Genomic DNA, 16504 nt, shown 5'->3' with positions numbered 1-16504 from the left:
TTGCTCAGCTTTAAATAACCACAGCACTAAAGAACACAGTCTGGAAGAGGGCAGTCCTCAGCACCAGCCTTTCTGCCCTGCCTGTGCCTCTGAACACCCCCCTCTGCTCATGGTATTCTTGGGGAAAAGGACTAGATTCTCAAAGGGCCATATTCTGTTTTCTACTTCCAATCTATGGGAAGCATGCATGCTGAAGCCTGAACGTGCAGTGAATTCACCCCTGCTCCCTGCAGGTCAGCACAGACATCACATCAGAAGCTTTAAGAACTGACCTGTGCTGCTGCCTTTGTCTCCATTTGGTTTGATGGCAGTAGACAAGAAAAAGGTCATTTCTTTCTGACTTCCTAACAGCAGTAGGTGCTGATACAGTAAAAAATGAACCCCCAGCTGCTGCTTCTCCCATACATATTTATTGTGCTGATTAAACAGATTTGCTATTCTATAGTAAAACAGGGAACTAAAGTTGTTACCAAATTACAATTCATAAATATTTGAGAAAATAAGGGCATTTACATATACCATTAGTGAGAAAGCACAGTTGCTGTGTAGCTGCCACTTGCTATCAAAACCCAGAATACCATGGGCTAAGTGCTTAGTTCACAGCTGCATCCTAAAATGACAGCACACTGAATCCACTCCTTCCATCAGGATATATTTTTATTAAGGGTCAGTATGAACTCCAAAAGAAACTTTGAATCTTTCTTTATCACTATCCACCCAGAAACAGTCCCTAAATTGAATGTAGCTGAGTCTTAAATAGTCAGGTCACAGGCACAATGCACATACCTGACATTTATAAGGCTATCAGGTAATTTAAATTCATGAGAGCAGCTATAAACATGTATTGAGGTGCTCAGTGGAGAAATGCAGCTCTGTGTTACAGGGTTAGATCCCAGAAAATATTACATACAAGATTTTGGCTCTTTCCTGCCAATGGTTCCTTCTAGATGTAGGAAAAATATCTAGCATTTAAAAATATTCTGTATTTAAGTGTCCAGCTAGAAAGTAAACTTTTCAGTAATTACTACAATATTTATTTCAAACTTAATGCTGAATAGGAAAATTAGTATGATCAACCCTATTCGTAAACACACACCTTATAAGAAAATGATAAATGGAGTCTCCATGGAGTTATTTGAGAGTGAGCTGTATTAGACAAACAAAACGTTAAAGAATTTTCTGGACAATGGAGGTAGGAATGAGAGGTTCCAGATTATGCAAGGTTTTCTGGTCTGCCTCTGTCACCACAGATTTGGTTCTACTTCCACCTGACAAAACAGACTTTCAGTTATCACTCTTTAAACTTCATTGTGATAGCATTACCTATTGTGTAGTAACAATATAAACAATGTACATTTCAATCCAACATTTCAGCTGGTCTTCAGATAGCTGAAGTGAAAACCCTACAAGGTTGAGCCAGAAATACCTATTAATGCAAGCACAATTTGGAGTACGATTTCTCACATAAAAGTAAGAATCTGCAGGTCCTATAGAAATTCAATAGGATTCTTTTACTTTACTAGACATTTTGGACTATGAAAAGAGCACTCACACAACCACACTGTTCTTCCATTTTGAAAGAGACAGTCTTCTACAATGTGCAAAATGAGACACACACTGTTCCAGTCAGTAAGTCTATCTCGCCGAGCTGGCTAGCTGTCCCATTCTCCATTATACTGATCATTGTTTTCTTCTTCTTCAGAATCAGCAGACACTTTCTTAATTCTCTGGATGGCTGCCTTAATGCTTCTCTCAAAATCATTAGGGGGTCCTTTACTGACATCTTTCTCAGTATGTCGATTCACTTTTCTCAGTTTAACTCCCTGCCTTATAGCAGAGAGGATGCTGTCCTTCACAGAGGCATATGGATCTGGCTGTTCCACTCTGCGAAGATGAACTTCACTGCGTTTTAGAGAAGCCAAAACCTCATCCATGGAACCTGCAACAGATAAATTTATTGTTACCAGAAAAAACAAGACAACCACACTTAGAGGTATAAAACCCTACCCAAGTGTTCAGGGTTCTTCCTTTTGTCTTTGCTACAGACAGGAAAAATAGTCTGTTCTGGCACAGACACTTTCAAGCTTCTGCAGCACCAGGCTCTGGAAGTGCTTTTAAAAAGCAGTTAAAGCTTTTATATCTTGAATTGCGAATCCAATGCCTCTTTAACATTATACAAGGTTGTGCTCTAAGGAAGAAATTATACACAAAGGAGGATGCTTCTTTTTTATTACAACTTTATGGGCTTTCAAAAAAAAAAAAAAATTCACTGCACCAAAAAGTCTCTTGTATTCTGCATTAGAAACGATCTACCATTCCTCCTAGCTTGCTCAGATGCCTGCTGGGACTGTCAATTGCATTTCTGCTCAGCCAAGAGAAAAATGAAAAGATTTGAGTAGAAGGGCTTGAAACTGCACCACTGAAGTCAGTGGGAGCCAGATCAGACCCTAAGCAGGCAGCCAGGCAGATCTTTTCTGTATAGACTTAAAATATAATTCCCATTTTACAACATGATTTAAATCTCAGGCGTATGTTTCTGAACTTCAGACCACAAAGGACACCATACTGAGAGCTTCCACTAGTTCTCTTTATACATGCTGTAATTTGCGTTTTACTCCTTCTGTTAGATTCTTTGTTGCTAGCTTCAGACTGCTGGACAGGGAGGAAAGTTTCCCAGGACAGCAGTCGACTCCTACAGCCACAGGTCCAGACCATCTGTGCCTCACAGCTGGAAGTATTCTTGCAATTCACAGTACCGAAGATTATGTGATTAACACCAAGCATTTGAAACGTAACATTCTGCTAAATCTTGAGGTACCTTCAGAGACTGAAATGTCAGAAAAGATCAAGCAAAGATGCACCAAGCCTTCAAGTAAGAAAGTCTTAAGTCTATTGATCAAATGGGCTGCCTGGTAACAGCCTAGCTAGACTAACAAATTGTAAGAGAGGCTCCCCTTGGAAAGTATGTTAACTCACTACAGACAGTATTTTCAACACCAGAATATTAGAGTCTCCTGGCTTTTCATGTACAAAGACATGAGTAGCTCATGTGTAACTAAAACCAACCCATTTACAAAGCTGTTTCAGTAAGTTCCTGTGGCAGTATTTTATCAATTACTATTACAGCAATTAACAAGCTGGTTTTCTTCATGAAATAGGTGTAAACAACCAAGCAGATCTGTCCAATAAAGACTTCAATAAACTAAAAAGGATTTTTCTTATCCAAAAATAATGAAAGGACATCAACATTATGCTGTGAACGGTAGTAAATATTAGCTACTAGCAAGGCTGTTCCAGTAGCATTCAGATTACTCTGGTGTACAACTCCTGTTACCAATCAAAGCTTCTTCAGTGTCTGTGGTAGAGTTATTCCACAGACCTCTCAGACTGAAGTCCTCACACTAGTCCACTGGATGCACAGTGGTTCCTCATGAGACAGATGTGTCTCAGCCCTTCAACTGCTTGTACTTCCAGCTCATATTGAAAAGGCTGAACTTTCCTTGGGGTTTCTGCCTGTGGATTGCCTCTTAACTGAGAGGGTACAAAGACTGCTTAAGACTAATCACAAAACATCTGAAAAGGAAAAGGAAAGTACCACATTTAAAGACATGCTTCATTCTAGCAAAAGCTCCACTGAAAAATGACAATAAAAAATTGCTGCTTCCAACTCAGATCAATCTCCCTGACATAGTCAAAACATCTGCTTGCTTTAGAGATAAAAATAAGCCTGTTTGGATGTAACCACTGCAGCCTTGGGAGGCTGCTGAGCTCTATTCTCATTCAAACTACTGTTTCAATTGCCGAGTTCAGCCTCCCTTACTTACACCTGCATGATCTTGCTAACAAAGCAGAGGTGTAACAGAATTTTTGCCCTGGGGATGTTAGTACACCAAAGCTATCCATCTGCCCTTCAAATTCTGGTTGACTTCTGCATTAATTCTCTTAAGAAACCTCCATCTAAAAACCAGACGAATTTTAAGTGGACACAGTCTGTGCATACCTTACAATGCAAACAGCCCAACTGCTAGCTCTGTAGTACATAAATCAAGAACGTTCAGGTGTAGCCTTAGTAGAACTACAGATTCGCCTACAGTGATCTTCTCACTGGGCAGGTGATTAATCCTCAACTAAAATACCACCTTCAGTTCACAAGTTGTAAAACTGTGGCAAGAACTAACCTGGTGGTAAAAGTTGCTTCTACCAAACAACATTAATAAACCCCCTCTCCTTGGAATTTCTTCTGACACTTTCCAACCTCTTACAGCAATGGTATTTTCAGTGTCATGAGAAATTCAGCTCCTGAATCAAGATCTCCACAGAACAAGTACTGCTGTGATTAAGTATGGTTTAAACTAACTTGTAGGGCTGTACTTAATATAGGATTACAGCAGAGATGCAAAAGTCCTAAAATACTGACCTGTCCCATTTGACAGCAGTCCCCAAAAAATGCTCCAGTCACACTCTCCGAGTGTCAGGAGCCTGTGAAGTGTATCACACAGGATAAACAAACCATTGTTACTCATTTAATATCCTGAGTTATAGTCAGTGTTACTGTACATGGTTTCTTAAGACTCAGTTTTCCAAGAGCACAGTCTTGCTTCTCTTAAGCAAGACTGCACACTATTCCTGTCCAGAGCCAGAGGGAAGAAGAACAGAAAAATACAGGAAACGAGATAAAAAATAAAGACACCAGTGTGAGCCTTCTTACCTATGCAATCATTTATAGACCTTCTGGATGAGTCATCCTGTTTGTGCAGTGCAGGGCTTTCTGTGGGCTTATCGGAGCTGAGGGGAAGTGGTTTATCCAGTGTCTTTAACTGAAGAGGTAGGGGGGGAGGGGGGGGAAGATGGCATTGGAAAGGTAAGGGAGGAGGTGAGGGAGGTAGGGGAGGTGGGGGAGGAGGGAGCTCAAGAGGTAAGAGGGGAGGTGGGGGAGAAGAGGGCAAAGGAGGAGGAGGTGGAGGAGGTGGTGGTGATGGTGGTGAGGCTGGAGAGTCCGTCAATCCCTCACTGTGCTTCTGCTCCTCTGTGTCACCATGAATGACAAGAATCTGGACAGGGGTATCTGGTGGGGTATTTTGTTGCAAAGGTTTTGATTCCTGGGCCTCTACTAGCAGTATACTCTTTGGCTGCTCTGGAGCTGCCCTGGCTCTCAGCGAAGGTGGAGGGGACCGTACTGCAACCTGCTGAGTGATGCTTCGTGGCAACTTGGGACTGAGAGGCAGAGGACGAGATGTTTTCAGAACAACATGAGCTGGACACTTCTGTAAAACAAATCATAAGGCAGGAGGTCACATCTCCATTGGACTGGCCAAAACATCAGCCCCTAAAAGGGGCAAAAAGCCATAGAGTACAGACCTGTACCATTCACCTACTGAAGCAGAAAATTCAACCCTGAACAAATTTAAATGAATATCATTGTATTTCTTTCAAAGCCATTTCCTCATGTTCTTTGCAATGGGTTCTGCAACTGGAAACTTATCGTTAGTGGATTTAACCCTCTTGACACATTACATGCAACCCTATTTTAGGCTATCCAAACAGTTGTCTCTGATTTGGACCATGAGCTATAGCTACTTTCCGTTGTCATGTTTTGACACCATTTAGGACTACTGTAGTTTACAGTACTTACCTCCCTGAATGCTTTCAGCCTCTCCAGTGTTTTCTGACGTTCCTGGCTTATCCACGCTTTTTTCTTTTTCTCCTCTTCTTTTTGCTTGTCTCTCTTCTGCATTAAAACACAAGTGAGTCATAGTGTGTGAAAACATGCAACTACCAGGTTCTCAAAGACTGCTATTCAGTACTCACTATCTGTATGCTGTGATGCTGCTGGAAGCGTTTTTTGCTCTCTTCTGCCTGTTGCAACCTCTGCCGATGGTTTGTTTCACACTGATCCTGGTAGAAAACAAGAATTCATGCAACCCTTGGTTAGCTCACTTTTACTGTGCATCATCTATGCCATTAACTCCTGCGTGCAAGCCACTAAACAGTGACCAAGGCTGAGTATTTGTCTCTGCCAAGGATGGCTAAGCTCAACTAGTGGCAGATGTGAGACCCTGAAAGTGAAGTCTGTGGGACTCCTTCATGACTAAAGTCAGTGGAATTTTTTGCTCTCCTAACTAGTGATAGGGTTACTCATCCTGCAGAGGAAACATACCCAGATCTGAACCAATCCCTCTGTCTTACACTTAGGCTAAAAACAAGAGAAAAAGGTTGGGGGAAGGCAGAAACGAGATCTGAAGAAATTTCACCCAGGTACCAGCTGGAGGGAAGGTGCAAAGACATGAAGAAGGCAGCAAGAGGGAAGTTAGCAGGGCATTACAAAAATGCAAGGCTACTTTCTCAAGGACAAAAGCCAGGGAAGCAGAAGCAAAGGTCTGGGAAGCACAATGAATGCCTAGCAGGGGCTCCTTCTGTTAGTAACAAGTGCTGCAGAGAAGCTGCAGGCTTCAGTATCTTCCCTGGGAGTCACTAGTTGTCACTGTACAGAGGGGGATTATCCACATGGCTGGGCAAGCATTTGCAAATCATCTGGTATTTGGCTTCAGTGTTATGTAACCAAGAGACAGCAATTAAGTGAATGAAAACAGAAGCAAAGGAAGTGTCTGCCGAGGAAGCAGTTGCAAGCAACAGACAATGATGGCTCACAAAACATTTCCAGTGTCATTCCCATTTTGTCCAGGCTAGTGACAAGTAAAAGGCCTGACAGATGGGAGCCTAAACTCTGCTCTCTACCCCAGCAGGACTGTACAGGTGTAAGGTAAGCTCAGCTCACTGGGAAGGTTAAGAATCAATTGTGATTTCACTTGTGTCTTTTTCATGCTCTACTCTGAATGGGAAACAACGGAAAAAACTGCCCCTTGCACAGAACTGAGAGGTTGGATAGAGAATTACAGCAGTTAAATTTTCCCCTCTCTCCCATTCAAGGGTAAAGTATCTCTGTGTGAGCTGTTTTGTCACTGCAGCTTCCTTCCTTGCAGGCCAGGTTTCCTCCTGTACTGCAGCTGCTTTGTGAAGGCTGCCAGGGCAAAGCTCCAGCTGACTACAGCAGAGCTCTGGTGAGGTTTAGGTGATAAGGGAACCCCTCCTGGGTCACCCCCATGTAAGTTTGTGCTGCCTTAATAAGCTAGAGAGGTACTTGCACCACACAGTGGAGTGTAAAGTTGACTTAAAATCACATGGCCCCTCTCTCTGTTTGGACACGTTGACACTGAGTCACTTTGTATGCTCCACCCAAAGTTTCCCTAGTTGCTTCCTGTCCGTGCCTTGTGAGTCAAGATATCAGCTAAAAAAAAATGCACATCTCCAGGACTGCATTTACTTTTTTGTTCCTGAGGTAGGCTCTCCTCGCACAGACAGTCCCACGCTTTGTCTCCAACTGCTTAGTCTTCTGCCTCAGCATCGTCATTTCTGACAAGTTAGCGTAATGTTGTCCCATTGTCTGTTCAATGACCTTGAGCTCCTCAGGATTTTCACATGTATCATAGTAAACAACTTCATCCTGTTTCTCTAAAAAGGCATTTGGCATTTTTTTAAAAACCCCCAAATTGCCACAGTTATTTAAACATTTAAAGAGCTAATGACATTTTAAAAGCCACTGAAGGCAGTGAGTTAGTTTATTAGAACATGTAATGCTCCAGAGCCCAGCTTGGTCTTTCAAAGTCCTACACAAACATGTCATGTTACTCACAGGGGTGCTTTGCAGGATCAAATTTATGCTGTTAGCATTTGTTGTTATTTAGCTTCCTCTTTCAAATGTCTCTCTGTGCTTTAACTCCTACTTTCAGCAACTAGAGTTTTCCTGAAAATTGAAGACTGTTCTGATGAACACTGGGTGACTTATTTTACTATTTACCAGGTTGTAATTACGCAACAAGCAGGAGCAATGTTTACATCACAATGTACACAGTAAGCACCAATAAACATAAACAAGACCGGTGCCTAATTTGATCATAAACATGTTAACAAAGAGACACTGAAACAGGAATACAGGAGTACTCAAGTACCATCTATCGATAACCACCTATTTTTGTCATTGCAGGATGTAATCTTGTAATTTCTACATGTTAAATTATAACAGATTTGTGATGCATTTCAGGACCCATTTCAGCAGGTCATGATATCCAAAGTTTCTATGCATAGGCAATAAGTTATTCCATATGCTGGACCAATGCATGCACATATCACAGTTGCTGTCAGTATTAGTGAACAGTGTAGCTTTTTTTCTTTCAACTTATGTTATCAAACTAGCGTCCAATTAGTCAGATGACAAAATATCAGATGGTGCCATGGCATCAGTGGTTCCCAGTGATGCTTTCTACTATTGAGACCTGAGCAATGATAATAAAATGGTTTTGTTTTTTTTGGTTAAATGAAAACAGAGCAGGCTACATCACTCCTGTTTTGAATATGTGCTTAAATATGTTTTTTCTTACCTTGAATCTGTCTCCTTAAAGTGTCTGTCTGTACAATAAGCAGCATCTCTTCATGTTTCAATATTTCAAGCTGTACATTATACAATTCCAGCTGTACTTCATAATACTGTACTTCCAGCTCCTCCACTACAGTTAAGTTCTCTTCTTGTTCACTGAGGTTCTCCATCTGTGTTTATAGAAAATAGAAAGCATTAATAACAAAATATACAGCATGAAACATGCATGGATGCACAAGTACCTGCACAGAGCCTGGCCTAACTGGCAGCTACTTAGATGCTTTGGTATGGAAAACAGCAGAATGTTAGAAATGGCTTGGAGCAGAAACTCAGAGGAGCAGAAAGTCTTATTTACCTAAACTGTAATTTTATCTTAACTCTACCAGGAAAGACTTCACTATAATCCGCACAAACAACACTGCTCCTGAAAACAATCATATATGGTACAGCACACTACTCTTGAAAAATAAATATCAGGTCTTCTTAGCAGCAGTTAGATGCCATCAAATCAAGAACATCAGAAGATTAAAATTACGTATCTTTATTTTGCACTGTTGTCTGAAAATAATATCTAGTCCTTGTCTCCCTAAAACTAACAATTTTAAATGTTAGTATCACAAACCCTAACATCACACCTGACCTGTAAAAGCATGTATCTTAACTTCTGCTAAGTGTCCCGAACAGGCAGGAGAAGTTTTAAAAGAAACTGGAGACGTGCATTTTTCCGCAACTTAAAGCCATGTTGAAAAGCTAAGCCGTATCACGGACAAAGACTGAAAGTTTATATCCATGAACATTTTGGTAGATTTTGACCAGCACTTCACACAACAGTGACAGAAAAGACAGCTTCACAAGGTCTTACATTTTTCTGAATGCCAGCTCTCTTGTGTTTCAGGCACAACTCTCTAGCCCTCAGATGCTGAAGAGTTTCTTTAGCTAACATACATTTCAGGTTTTCTAGTCGTGGCAAAGCCGATGCCCAGGTGGCTTTACCAAATCTCTCCTGATCTTGTTCCATCTGTTTGTGCATTCCTGCAGATTAAAACATTGCAGTATTACGAGAAATGCAGTCTACTAATATCCCTTGTGTGTCTCCATTATAGCTACAGTACTTTAAAATGCTGATGCTATTAAACAATTTCTGAAGGTTCTTTAGAAATTTCAAGACTAAAAGGTTATATTTATTTTATATATCTAAGTAAAATACTTGACTATACCATGGCAATACGCAGGGTTACACAGCAATTCGCTCCTTGAGGCCTGCATATCAAGCATTAAATGTGTACATGGTTTTTGTTCAAAGCCTTGCAGCCATAAGTCTCAGGCCTTGATAATATTTGTATGCAAGCCAAATAAAAGTTGTAAACCAAACTGGTTATAAGATACAAATCTTAAGTGAATAAAATGCTTCTTTCTTAAGCTGGACACTTATCCTAACCTCAGGGTCTGCAGCGAGAGACCAACAAATGTGGTAAGAAGAGCTCTCAGTCCCTCAAATCAAGTATTTACAGAACCTTTTGTGTAAATCACTCAAATTACCTGTCAGAGCCTTTGAAGTTTCCTTGAAGTAGTTCACAGTGATATCTTGAATAGAGCACACAGCATTCTCAGCTCGCTTAGTCCATTCTTCTGCATCTTTCTGCAAAGCTTCTACTCTTCTAGGCCCCAGATTATCATACTGCAAAGATTTCTGCAAGGAGACAAAATTCCGAGTTAGCACCCAGTGGTGCAGCCCGCAAAGACTTTTCAAACAAGGCAGAGCATAGCGGCAAACATGACCTCTCCCTCACCTGTCACAAAGCAAATCACTACTCATGCCTATGGTATTACCTTGTTCTCATTCTCTTGGCTAACTCAGAACCTTTGCTCACCAATCGTGACTTTACCCTAAACTTTGGATTAATTTATTTCCTAAAAAATGTTTAAACTAACCCTTAAAAATCATCTTCAACACAAGTATTTTTAGTTGTTACTAAAAGTATCTCAAACCCACTCTTCAATGTACAATGTTCTTTTCTGTTTTCCCCCATGTGTTGACAGCACATTGCCCTACCAGGTTCTTCAGTTTGGCAGTTCTTTCACACAGGAAGGGATGTAGAAAAGAAACGTAAGAGTATTTTCAAGCCCACAAAGCACACATGAGCCTAAATACTCCTTATCTTTTTTTTTTGATAGAGAAACAAACTTTGTATAACCCCTTCCAATTTTCAGTTTTAGTACAGCATACTGGATATTTTATTTTCAGATTTAAACATTCAGTATTCAGGAACCTCTGTCTGAACGTAAAACTGTTCTACTATTTTCAAACATACTAATAGCTCACTTTAACACTCTTTAAGGAAAAAAAACAAAAACAAAAACCAAAACCAAAGTAGATGGCTGTCTTTACCAGGGGCATAATTTTCAGTATGGGCTTCCAGTTTAAGATACACAGAAAAACAAATTAAAGCAGTGACAACTGACATGTTTTAACCTGTACTTCTAGCAGATTATAGCATTAATAGAAAACTGTTTTGTGTGGTAAAGTCTCCTCTGCCTTTTCTTCTACCATCACAATTAATCTGGTGTATGAGCATTGCTGGGGGATGGCATTCTCAGTGCCACAATAAAGGCTACTTAGATCTCTGTAAATTCAGCCTACCAAAGAGAAAACCCCAGAGAGCTGGAGCTTGGGGATTCCTTTTAGCTCCTCAAAACAGAGGTAATGGGGGCACAGGTGGGAAGACAGCTGCAGTTCTATTCAAGCCAGTACCATGGATTCTGAAAATGGTTTTGCCTTGACTCAGAATTTCTCAGTCACTTTTGATGGCTTGCCAGGGGAAAAAAAGGCAGGTACAGACAGAAGTACAAAATGTTAAGTGATTTGAGTCTAAACTGCTCCAAAAGCAGCTGATGCCCTACTATGTAACTTTGCCTTTGGCTCCGTAAAGGCAGACCTACCAGGATTTCCAGCTTGTACAGTGTCGCCAGCTCTCGCATATCTCTGAAGGGCTGCAGTAAATACTGGTAGAATTGTGTTGCCATGGTGACCAAATCCTGATAAGCTTCGTCTTCTTCTTCATAAACCTTCATCAAAGCCACCATTGTGTCAGCACTTTTATGCTGCTGAAGAATCTAACGGGATAAAAGGTAAATCAGTCTCAGCTGCTTTGCGTGCTGACTGCTGACAAGCTCTGGTGGAAAGGCCCTGCCATTTGTCATTCAATGAGCAGGGAAGACTTCCTTCTGCACAGGAGCCATACACCAGGCATTCAGCAGCCACCCCTAGCTGGAAATATCTTTTAATATCTCACTGTTAAAGGCACCAACTGCTGCACATTACTCCTTGGAGTCTCCCAGTGCAATGTGCCTAGGGCTTCTACCACAGAAATTCCAATAGCTGTGTGCAGATGACTTTGTTGCTGCTTTTTATGAACATGAATGGGAAACTAGGGAAATCTGTGTACTGGAAAGACAAGGAAAGTATTCTTAAACTAGCTCTTGCATTGCTTCCACAATTAGTAAAGGCCTGATAGTATGAAATTAATTTCTGGATCCAGAATTGCTGACTTTGGGCATAGAAAAATCAAACTGCCATTTAAAAACAAAAACTCAGAAACTGATTTCTATTCCTGATATACCCTGCAGTTAAATTCCTTAAATGCATTTAAACAAATAGACAATTTAGTTTATTCTAATCTCAGTTGTAGGGATACCACACTTTGTAAGTCTTCCATGGAAGAACTGCCTTCCTGATACACTAGTCCTTATTTAAGGTCTTTATTTGCTTCTGTGACAAAACACAAAGTGGAAAACTTCCCTCAACTGCATTTGTTTATTGGCACCAACTTAAGTGTCAAAAGATTTCCTGACAGCAGCTAGCAGAGATCATGGTGTGCTCTATCTGTCAGGACAGAGTGAGCCAGCTGAGAGAACACCACTAAGTTCCACTGAGGAAAAATACCTGTTTGCTCACAGCTCTGTAAGGAGGGAAGGGAATACAGGGTGTTTGGTGCTACAACAATGAGAAAAAGCATTAGAAATGTAAGCTTGACTGTGTTGCAACAGAAAAGCACTCAAGTTAAACCATGTTTGCTCTTGCCAGCTGAGCCTAGGTAAGACAGCAGAAGTAAAGTTCCCAGCTGTGGAGGCATTTCCCAAGGAAAATCTGTTGAAGTCAGCTCAAGAGCATTTCTTACCCATCCTCCCTCCAGGCCTGGGACAGGGGAACAAGGGCATATGAACTGCAACATTTCCAATAATCCCAGAAGTCCCATGGCCTCTTGGGCTTCCCTAGGAGCTCATGGCAGATCAGACAGTCCTAAATGTGCCTGCAGCAATTTAATAGTCTGCTTTTCTGTCCACAGTATCAAAGCCAAATAGAAACACAATAGTTCACTTTCTGGTTCCCACACTCCAAGCCAGTAGCAAGGGTCATGCTGCTCCTAGAAAATGTTTACAGCAGTTAAGAGGGGAAGTATTAGTGAAATTTCAAAGTCAATTCATGAGACAATTATTCATTACAAGGGGTTGAGGGGAGCATAGCATTTTGTCTGTTTTAGAATATAATCCTTTACACAATCTGACACTTCTCATAGAATTCTGGTTCATCACCAGCCTGACTCCTCTGGTTGATGTAACAGTATTGCACTTGGGTTTTTTACTTTGAACACAAAGTATGAGTTTCAAAAAAAGCATTACACATGCAAAAAAAGTATTTACACAATACTACTCTCCTCCATCTTGTACAAACACCTTTTGCATTCTTCAGAATCAACTTCCTGGCCCAGCGGATGAAGTATCTGAGAATGACCTGGACACAAAAGGGGAATAAGGATGCTCCAATACTTAAGGCTAGCCTAGCACCGAATGAGGTAGGGTTTATGTCTTGAATCCTGTATAACTTGGTCTAGACTGCAATTAATTTGTGTCCCTGTTAGGCCTGCAAGGGCCATGAACTGTTATAATCAGTTACAGACAGTACAGCTTTTGTATACAAGACTGCATAAAGTTGATGTAAGCTACAGTTGTGGTTTTAAAGTGTCTTTCTGAAACAGTAATGTTGTTACAGCCATGAAATAGGAAACAGAAGGCTGAAGCCAACTGTCTTTTCTCCAAAGCATGATCATTTTCATAAAATACCTTTTAGCTTACTTTGCCATGAAATAGACTGCAAAGATACTGCAAGAAACTACAGCAGCTACACACTGCTGAGCCTAAAGTATTTGTAAGCTCTCATTTTAACGTATCATTGCCTGAATTGCAAGCATGTTACTAGATACCATCCCTTAAACTTATGCTTACTACAACAGGGGGAAAAAATGCAGGAACACATCTACAGCAAGAAGCAGCTTATGGCGCTAAAGGGAGAAAGGACTGACAGCATTTGATCATACAATCATGACGCCATAATTTGACACTTAACACAGTTTCTCTAACTACAAAACATCTGTTTGGCATAGGCCAATGGCCAGGTTTGTTTTTAATAAAAAACTGAGAATCCCCAAGTTAAAGAAACTAGCGCAAACAGGCAGTGCAAGACCTTCACAGGTTAGAAGATGAGAGCATGATTGCACTCTCAGTTTCCATCTCACCCATTGCACAACACTGCTGGATATTTTTAGCAAAGTGTTTTTTGCAGGAGCACATGCAGATTAAGTGCCCCAATGTCTTACAGAGGCTGTCCAACGGTGCTGACTTATTCCCCACTTAATAAAGCAACACTCAAAGACTGATGACACTCAGTACCTGAGAAAGTTGACTTGCTGGTTTCCAGACAACATAAAGTGTTTGTGGGCACTACTATAAGCAAGACAACATTAGTGACTTGGTCACCCTTGCTCACATCACCCGAACATGCGACCTGAGTGACTGCAGCTCTTGCAGCAGAGGCTGCCAGACTCACACCTGCAACTCCCAGGTGACAGGTGCTAAAACTGAGCCACACGTCCGAGCTGCGCTGCAGCACAAAGCAGTCAAGGTGGACCAACACCGAGGGGAAACTCGTCTCTTCCTGCAGTACCCACACCCCGCTGTGCTCCCTCGGGGAGAGCAGGCCCACTCCGGAGATGTCCGCTGACCTGGCAGCGGGGCCTGCCAAGGCCGCTGCCCCGCTCAGGCCTCCCCACCCTCCGCCCGGCCCCGGGACCCGTACCCGCCTCAGGGTCTCCTTGGCCCGGGCCAGGTGGCCGCGCAGGGCCTTCGCGCGGAGCTCGTGGAGACTCTCGAAATACTCATCGTCGCGGCGGCGGTCGGCGGCGAAGAGGGTGTCCAGCACCACGCGGCCGCCGCAGAGCTCCAAGGCCCAGCCCAGATAGAGCTCCAGCTCCCGGCACAGTTCCTGCACCTCGGCCTCGCTCGGCACCGTGCCTCCGGGGAACAGCACAGCCCAGAGCCCGCCGGTGGCGACGCCGGGCAGCGTGGACGGCAGCGCGGGGAACGCGGGCTCCAGGCGCGGACAGACGGCCGACAGCTGCTGGTGGACGCCGCGCAGGGCCGGCGCCGAGAAGAGACCGGCCCAGCTCTGCGGCGCCTGAGCCGCCGCCTCCGCCCGGCCGTGGCAGGTCACGGCGAAAGCGCCCTCCACGCCGTTCCAGGCCACGAGGAAGCGGAGCCGCGGCGGCGGCTGGGGCTCGGTGAAGGCGGTGTCCCGCACGGCCACCCACCCCTCCAGGCTGTCGGGCTGCGGCTCCATAATGGCGCACCCGCGGAGCCAAACACAAACGGAGAGGCCTTAAAGGCACAGCGCGCACACGGCGAGGGCGCCGGACCCTCTTGCAACGTCACCGGAAACTCGCGGGCCCATTGGCGGAGGTGGCCCCGAGGGGCGGGACCAAGGCGTGGCCGGGGCGGGCGGGCTCCCGTGGCTGCCACAGAAGTAAACCCCCGAGAGGGGATGTGGTGTGTGCGGTGTGTGCAGTGGCTGCGGGAAGCCCCCGGGTGTGCAAAACCCAGTGGTTTTTGTGAAATAAGCAGTTGTTTCCGTGGCTAGCGGCGGGCTGGCGCACGGGCACACACAGCCCTGCGGGAAGGAGCAATGGAGTTGCCTCACGGGGACCTCACCGGCATTTCAGTGCACCGCAGGGCCTGAGCCCTTGGCTACACTGGCTAAGGGAAAGCTGCCCTGTGTCCCAGCAGTGTTTCTCCCAGCCGTCATTCCCAGGAATTCCCGGCTAAATTTCATAACTTGTTCCCTTCTCTGAGCCCAGTGAATCCTTGCATACCTCCCCCACACTTTGAAATGAGGGTGGCGGGTGGCCCCAGGCCCAGAGGCCCCTAACTGATAATATCTGCAAGTTTAACTACAGCTGACTATACAAGCACAAAGTAGCTATCAGTGGAAAGGCAAAAGAAAACGGCAAATAGCAGATCTTTGTCCTCCTTTGCCTAAGTTTCACCACAGCCAGGTAGGTTTTGTTACTCAGAAGTTATTAACAGAAATGCTTTCACTAAAGTTGCTGTGAAACTTATTCCAGGAACTGAATGCTGATGACCTTCAGCTGAACAATCGGTAAGTGTATAATCAATACAAATGTTGATGGAGAAGCACAGCTGACTTCATTGTCCTAGTAGATTTCCTCTCTAGGCAAAAGCCAATTACTGGCTTTTAGCAGGATTTGGATTATTTTCCTCTCTCAAAAACTCCTTCTGCTTTATCACCCCACATGATAATGTCATCAATGCATTGCATTGCTCATGTTCCAGTGCAGTGTGGGTCAGTCCACGGCAGATGGTAGGGCTGTGGTTTTGACTTTCAGCCTGGGAACAATGCTGATAACACCGAATGGTCCTTCTATCAGATTGATGTCTCTCCAATTTAGAGACAAGGATGTCATGTGGGACAATGTTGAATGCTTTGCACAAGTCCAGGTAGATGACGTCAACTGCTCTACCCCTGTCCATCATACCTGAAAAATCATGGCAGTCAGGTGAAGTTCCTGACGACTGGAGAAAGGGAAATATAACCCCCACTTTCAAGAAGGGGAAAATGGATAACCCAGGGTATTACAGAGCAGTCAGTCTCACCTCTGTGCCTGGCAAAATCTTGGAGCAGATTCTCCTGGAAGGCATGCTAAGGCACATGAAAACCAACAA

General features: G+C 43.4%; 1 protein-coding gene across 2 annotated transcripts; it reads right to left on the bottom strand.

The window, feature by feature from the left end:
* Window positions 1-639: 639 nt before the first annotated feature.
* WHAMM (WASP homolog associated with actin, golgi membranes and microtubules) lies at window positions 640-15144 on the bottom strand. Of its 2 annotated transcripts, none has more exons than XM_062629553.1 (10): window positions 14565-15144; window positions 11372-11545; window positions 9971-10121; window positions 9294-9463; window positions 8436-8601; window positions 7322-7509; window positions 5809-5895; window positions 5633-5728; window positions 4709-5264; window positions 640-1939 (listed from the first exon to the last, which is right to left on the bottom strand). In XM_062629553.1, exons 1-10 carry the CDS (start codon window positions 15102-15104, stop codon window positions 1653-1655), a joined length of 2415 nt encoding a protein of 804 aa, XP_062485537.1. In that variant the 5' UTR covers window positions 15105-15144; the 3' UTR covers window positions 640-1652. The 2 variants fall into 2 exon arrangements, with proteins under 2 accessions (XP_062485537.1, XP_062485547.1); XM_062629563.1 differs by lacking the exon at window positions 14565-15144 and adding an exon at window positions 12610-13484.
* Between the last annotated feature and the right edge of the window lie 1360 nt (window positions 15145-16504).

Source organism: Pezoporus occidentalis, unplaced genomic scaffold, assembly GCF_034315485.1.
Source record: "Pezoporus occidentalis ecotype Australia unplaced genomic scaffold, CSIRO_AGI_Poc_V1 ctg11, whole genome shotgun sequence".
Classification (NCBI taxonomy): Eukaryota; Metazoa; Chordata; class Aves; order Psittaciformes; family Psittacidae; genus Pezoporus; species Pezoporus occidentalis.
The sequence above is the reverse complement of the archived record's forward strand: the minus strand, read 5'-3'. Positions and strand labels throughout refer to the sequence as shown.